The sequence below is a fragment of the Suncus etruscus genome, chromosome 9 (genome assembly GCF_024139225.1).
Source record: "Suncus etruscus isolate mSunEtr1 chromosome 9, mSunEtr1.pri.cur, whole genome shotgun sequence".
Classification (NCBI taxonomy): domain Eukaryota; kingdom Metazoa; phylum Chordata; class Mammalia; order Eulipotyphla; family Soricidae; genus Suncus; species Suncus etruscus.
The window spans coordinates 100298214-100304953 of NC_064856.1; the positions used below are offsets into that span (position 1 = coordinate 100298214).

Consider the following 6740-nt stretch of genomic DNA (forward strand, 5'->3'; position numbering starts at 1 on the left):
AGTGGTCATTCTTGAGTTCAGAGCCAGGAGTAAACCTCTGAATACTGCCAGGTATAACTCCCCATACACACAAAAAAACTACAATATATATTAATAAGCATGTTAATATCAAATAATAGACCACTATTCTCTTCATCCAGGGAACTTGACTGACTTATACAAATATATTTGGCTTTGTGTATATGATTCTTCTACATAGATAGATTCAGTAAGGTGAAATCAGTCTTATTTTTCTGGCTATGTTTTCTAGTGCTCTCCTTTTCATTAGTCTCCTTGATTCTCTCTGAGAGGAAAAAGAAACGCCCTCCTATAACCATGATCTTGTTCACAATCTGCCACAAAGATTTTCTGCTCAATTATTTCTCTATTTCACCTTCTAATCTTTCTATGCAATCTCTTTAGAGATCACCCTACCTAGCATAGCCTGTGATTGCCTCTTAATAATTAGTGCTATTTTTTATTATTTTGATTTATTAATAAAGTAAATGTTTTATACCTTACATATAATTGTGTGCTTATGATAAGTAGAAAAAATATTTTAATATTAGTATAGTTCTATATAGAGAACTGTAGTTTAATAGTTATATAATAATTCAATAATATTAATAAATGAATAAATTAGTGAACTAATTCAAATTTGACCAAGCTATGTGATTCTTATTATTGTTACATATTCAATGATCAACAGAAATCACCAACAATTGCATATTTAATGACCAGAAGAAAAAAACTGGATCAGAAAATAAATCAGATTTATTGATGAATTTCCAAAAAAATAAAACATCATAATTTAAGAAATAAATGCCATTATGATAAAATTTTTAATAAGCTACATTTAAATAAATTTATTACAAAATGAACTTGTGCATAAAGATGTTGACAACAAAATCAATGATAAATGGCTTTGTGTTCATAGAAATGAAAAGAGTAAGAGCCATATAACTGCTTTATATAGAAATGAATCTGAAATTCTATTTGAATTAGAATTTAAGAATGCTTCTCTATAACAAATTACTTGGACCCTCCAGTCAGCAATAAAATGTTTCCTTTTACTGATTTAATTTCAAACAATTAAATTTTTGTTGATTATTTTAGAAAAGCAAGACTTTTGTGAAGCAAAGAAATAGAGTGGGTTTTACACATTAAGTCTGTTTGTCTTGGATTAGCTATTTGCTGTTAATTTGCAACTGTACTTTTATCATTGATTTTTCTATGACTTTTATAAATATTAGGAGACTAAATCATTCTTTTAGTCTCACTTCGAATGCAAAATTCAGTGATTTCCAGTTAAACTTTAGTCTTCATGTCCATCAATAACTCTCATGCTCTCTGTTTTGTAATGGCTCTTCTTAAAGCTCCTTTCACGTCCTGATTCCTTAAGCTATAGATCAGTGGGTTGAGCATGGGAGTGATGACAGTGTAGAACACTGCAATGATCTTGCCCCCAGCCCTGGAGGACTTTGACTGCGGTCTCATGTACATGAATATAGCAGTTCCATAAAATAAAGCAACCACAGTCAAATGAGAAGCACAGGTGGAGAGTGCTTTGTACCTCCCAGAGGCAGACCGCATCCTGAGAACTGATAGAAGGATCCGGGCATAAGAAACAACGATGAGAAGAAAAGGGATGAAAACAATAACAATGCTGAAGATAAAAACGACCATCTCTGTGAATGAGGTGTCTGTGCAAGCCAACCTCAGAACAGAGGGTACCTCACAAAAAAAGTGATTCAGGACATTCGGCCCACAGTAAGGCAAAGTCAAGGTGAGGACATTAATAATCATAGAACTTAAGAAGCTACTGGCCCAAGAAACAGCTGCCAAGTGGATGCAGGTATTTCTGTTCATAATGACAGTATAGTGGAGGGGATGGCAAATAGCTACATATCTGTCATAAGCCATGACACCAAGAAGAACACATTCAATCATTCCAAAGGTGAGGGAGAAATACATCTGAGTAGCACAGCTGGCAAATGGGATGGTCTTTTTCCCCACCAAATTGGACAGCATTTGTGGGACATTGGTGGAAATGTAGCAGATATCCAGAAAGGATAAATTGGTGAGGAAGAAATACATGGGGGTTTGGAGACGGGGCTCAATCTGGATAACAGTAATAATAATAATATTCCCAGATACTGTTAGTAAATAAAAGAACAAGAAGACAATAAAGAGAATGAGCCGTGTCCTTGGCTGAGATGAGAGCCCCAGGAACACAAATTCAGTCACCGTGGAATTGGGTTTTGTCATATCCATTTTTCATTACACCTGCTTCTCTAAGAAGTATGCCCTCACCAGAAGATAAACACCAATGTCTCATATAACACAGTCATCCTGGGAAAGGATCTTTGAATGAAAATGAGAATTTCAAAAAGCCAAACATAGTCAAACTTATTTTTAAGGGTTATTTTTTTCTCAAGGGTGTGATCTTTTGTGCATTCATAAACTTTCAAAACCATGTTTTTTTCTTCAAAGATAACTCTTTTCTATTCTCTTAAAAAAAACCAATTATGTTTTTTTTCTGTACATAACAACAGAGCTTTATATAAATATGCATCTCAAATAAAAAGAAGTAGAAGCATTATGTTCTATGTTCCTTATTAACTGATAAGACAAGAGCCATGGCTTCTGTGTCTTCTGAATCATCTTAGGATAAACTTCCTTTCCTTACTTACTTAGAAAACTTAGACAAAAGACTTAAACATTAACAATAACAAAAACACAACAAACAGTCGTAGTTTACACTAACTTCTCATTCTTCTTTTTCTCTGATTTCATACCCTGTGGTCCTGGTATGAATAAAATTAGAACGGAATTGTACATCATTATGAATAAAATAGTGACAGAATCAAATATCTAAAATTTAAATTAAATTATAAAAAGAATAAAATATGTAATATTATAATCTGTAAGCAATTTTGTGATTAATAACCCTAGACGTAAAATTAAATGCAGTGATATTATAAAGAGTTTATATACATTCATTAGCAGCAACTTCAGAGAACTATTATTATAAAATCTCCAGATAAGTTAAAATTGCTGGATCTATTTACTGAGAGCTCCTTCATATCTAATACCTAGTCAATGTAAATACATACATTAAACTTATGCACAGAAATAGTGTGTTTGTTGATGGTCTTGCAGTGATTTAGAAGGATATGGCAGAAGAGTCCAGGATACAGACATAATATTAATAACTAGAAGCTGTCAATCAATCATTCATTTATTATTTTATTGTCTTTCTTTTTAAAAAAGTATTTGTTCTTCAAAAATGCTGTTTCCATCACCTACAATGTATTACCAGATACTGGAAATATTCTCATTAAAATAACAGAGATTCATGATGCTTTCATAAAAGGTAAAGTCAATGAAATGTTCTCAGGAAGGAAACATACTGATTCTTGCAGGAGTGAAAAATCTTTTTAAGAAAGCATTTAATGAATATTAAGCAGGGATAGAGGTTGGTCATGTAAAAGAACACTTAGTGCAAAATATTCTTTTCCAAATAATATTGATTTGTCTTAGTTTTCTTCTATTTTGTTAGCCATTTCAATGAAGTAATTCAGTGACTAGTTAAACTATATTATCTGAAATATAAAATCCAGAGATAGATGAAGAATGACCTGAGAGAGAGAAAAGAGAGTTTCAGTTTTGCAAAAAAAAAAAAAAATTAAAAGGCAGTTAATATAATGAATTTAGAGTTAGTTACTACATTTGAAATTACCTGGTTCCAGCACTTGTCAGCTAAGAGGTCTTGCATGATTCATGCCACCAGCCCATACCTAACTTCTCTCATCTGAGGTACCTTGGCAAAAATAGCAAACTAATAGAGATGAAAAATGAGGTAAATGAGATCATTCATGTAAAGCATTTAAAATTTAGATTGACATTTATAGTCAGTTTTCAATAAACCTTTACAGAGTGTATATATCATTGCAATAATTCAGGTATCTCTAACATGGAGATGGAACAAGAATTTCTGTTAGTCCTCACCAATGCACTTTCAAATAACAAAACAAAAATTTTTTCTTGAGTTTTGTTCTGGGTTTCTTGTTTTGGGGATTTTTTTGGCCATATGTGGTGGTGCTCAGGGGTTACTCCTGAATCTGTACTCAGAAATTACTTTTAACAGGCTCAAGGGACCACATGGAATGCCAGGGATCAAACTCAGATCAGCCATTTGCAAAGCAAATGCTCTACACGCTATATTACTCATTACAGCCCCAACAGGACACCTATTAATTGCCCCAAATTTATTGAGGATGAGGCCAGAGGATGGTGTAAGCGGTAGACTATTTGCCTTGCACACACTGACCTAGGACTATTCGATACCCCAGAGTCCCTTATGGTCCCCAAGCCCAGAGCGATTTCTGAGCGCATAGTCAGGAGTAACCCCTGAGTGGGTGTGGCCCCCAAAATTAAATTTGTTGAGGAAATAACAAATTTACATTCAAACATCTAAGACACAAATATACTTGACTATTACAGTAAAACTACACCAAAATTAAATTGATTTCCTAAAAATGTAAGTATATACACAATTATACCCATATAAAAGGTATAAAAATTTTGTTCTAAATACTATTTTATACTTTGAAGACTCAATAAAAATATTTTTCATCTTCCCAAATGAAGTCATCTCATACTATATTTTTAGTCACCTTATAGCTGCAGTTACAAAAGACATGTATAAGCTGTTTTATATCATATTTGGTGGGACATAGGACATTTTAGTTCCTATTATAAGAACATATAAATTCATTTCTCCAACATAAAAATAAGAGGAATGAATACATTTTTGTAAATAATTATGTATACACAGAATTATGCAAACCCATCAAGTCACATACAGGATTGCAAAATTCCTGAGTGCTCTATAATTACCTACTGATTCTATTTTCTATTTCATAGCAAAAACTCCGAACTAATTGTATTCTTTCCATTTTATCTCACAAGAAAAACATCTTATGGCCAAATCTTTTTTCCAACTGTCCACATGGCAAAGTCCTATTTAATATTTTAATTACAAGGGATTCCAGATATCTTCTTTGCAATTCACCCTGATTTAAATATCCTAGTTAATGTGTCTTGCTTTGAACATTAGCATCCTTTGAATATGCAATTATTGTTCTACTCTGTGAGTAAATAAAAATTTTAATAGTCTATTTCTCCAAATTCTTTAGGTCTGTAGAAATTCTGACATGTTTATTTATGCTTCTTTTATTACTGCCATATATTAATTCCTAATAATTTCTGAACAGATCAAATTCAAATAAACTCATTCTGCTTTTCTGTATCTTTGGCTTAGATAAAGAATGAATTTATCGGGGCCGGAGAGATGCATGGAGGTAGGGCATTTGCCTTGCATGCAGAAGGACAATGGTTCAAATCCCAACATTCCATATGGTCTCCCGAGCCTGCCAGGAGCAAGTTCTAAGCCTAGTAGGGCCACCACTAGATAGCCTAGAAGGGCTACCTGAGCGTAGCTGGGTGTGACCCAAAAACCAAAAAAAAAAAAAAAAAAGAATTTATCCTACAATTTAATTCAAAGCATAGTGTAATTTAATAAAAGTTTCTGTACACTGAAAAACATTAATGCTTTGAAAAGCCTTTTACATTAAATTTTAAAATAAGATAAATATGATGTGACTTGCTGGCAAGAAATATAATGCAAGATAACACATACTTTACCAAAGTTGGGTTATTTGAGCATCATTAAACTCAATACATCAGGAATTTTATATATGTTTAAAAATGGTTCACCTTTATGTTCTGTATATAACAAGATGAAATAAAGTAGATATTATAAATAGCTAGGCAAGTTGGTATTCACTTATAAATTCTAGATTTTCAAAAACTTGCTTTATTAAGTAAAGTTTATAAAGTTCTTTAGAAAGTTCAAGTACAGTAACATAACTGCTGCATCACTTTATAGAATGTGTTATCTAATTGCATGTTTAATTTTTGATAAATATCAGTGATATTATAGGTTCTCTTAAGACTTTATTTTAAATTTTGCAAAGCATTACAGTGTTACAACAAGCATCAATGCTAGAGAAAAACAACTAAATATGAATTTTGACTTTACTAGTTCTGTTTTGGGTCACTTTCTAAATTTCTCTAATACTCATTTTTATTCTACATCAAGAACTATTTAATTAGTGCAACATATTTACCTGATTATTGTGTTAATCCAACTTACAGTTTTAGATGGTATATGATAAGATAACTTCATGAATTATGCCTAACAATATTATAAAAATTATAGGTTTTTCAATTATCTGAAAATATATCTGGGTCCTACATGATAATGACTTTGCAGAACTAATAATATTGCAAGTATATAATGTATCACTAAAGTCATTGAGAGTCTGTATAAATTATGGATTCCCTATGTATGAGTATATTGACAAAATTTGGGATGCCCCCTTAATTGTGTATCAGTTCACCAATCACAAAGCTTATTATGAAGGAATAAATTTGAATAATAATAAGTCTAAAACAAATACTTTTTAAAACAAAGGAAATAAAGATAGACCAAAAACCTGTTTTTACCTGTTAGGAAGAACAGTAAGAATTGCTATCAGGAACTTCGTAAATAATTTTCTAATCAATCACTGGGGTATGAAAATTTTACTAGAAAATGAATGATAATTAAAAACATCACTTATACTGTTTCAATTGTACTATAGAACATTTACCACTTAAGTGTGCTTCATGAAATATATTGGAATAAATGGGCC

The 6740-nt window shown here is 31.8% G+C and overlaps 1 protein-coding gene across 1 annotated transcript; it reads right to left on the reverse strand.

Annotated features, from left to right (window-relative positions):
- Positions 1-1320: 1320 nt before the first annotated feature.
- Positions 1321-2253, reverse strand: LOC126018703 (olfactory receptor 10A7-like). The gene has a single exon (XM_049780801.1). The coding sequence runs from the start codon at positions 2251-2253 to the stop codon at positions 1321-1323; it is 933 nt and encodes a 310-aa protein (XP_049636758.1).
- Positions 2254-6740: the final 4487 nt, after the last annotated feature.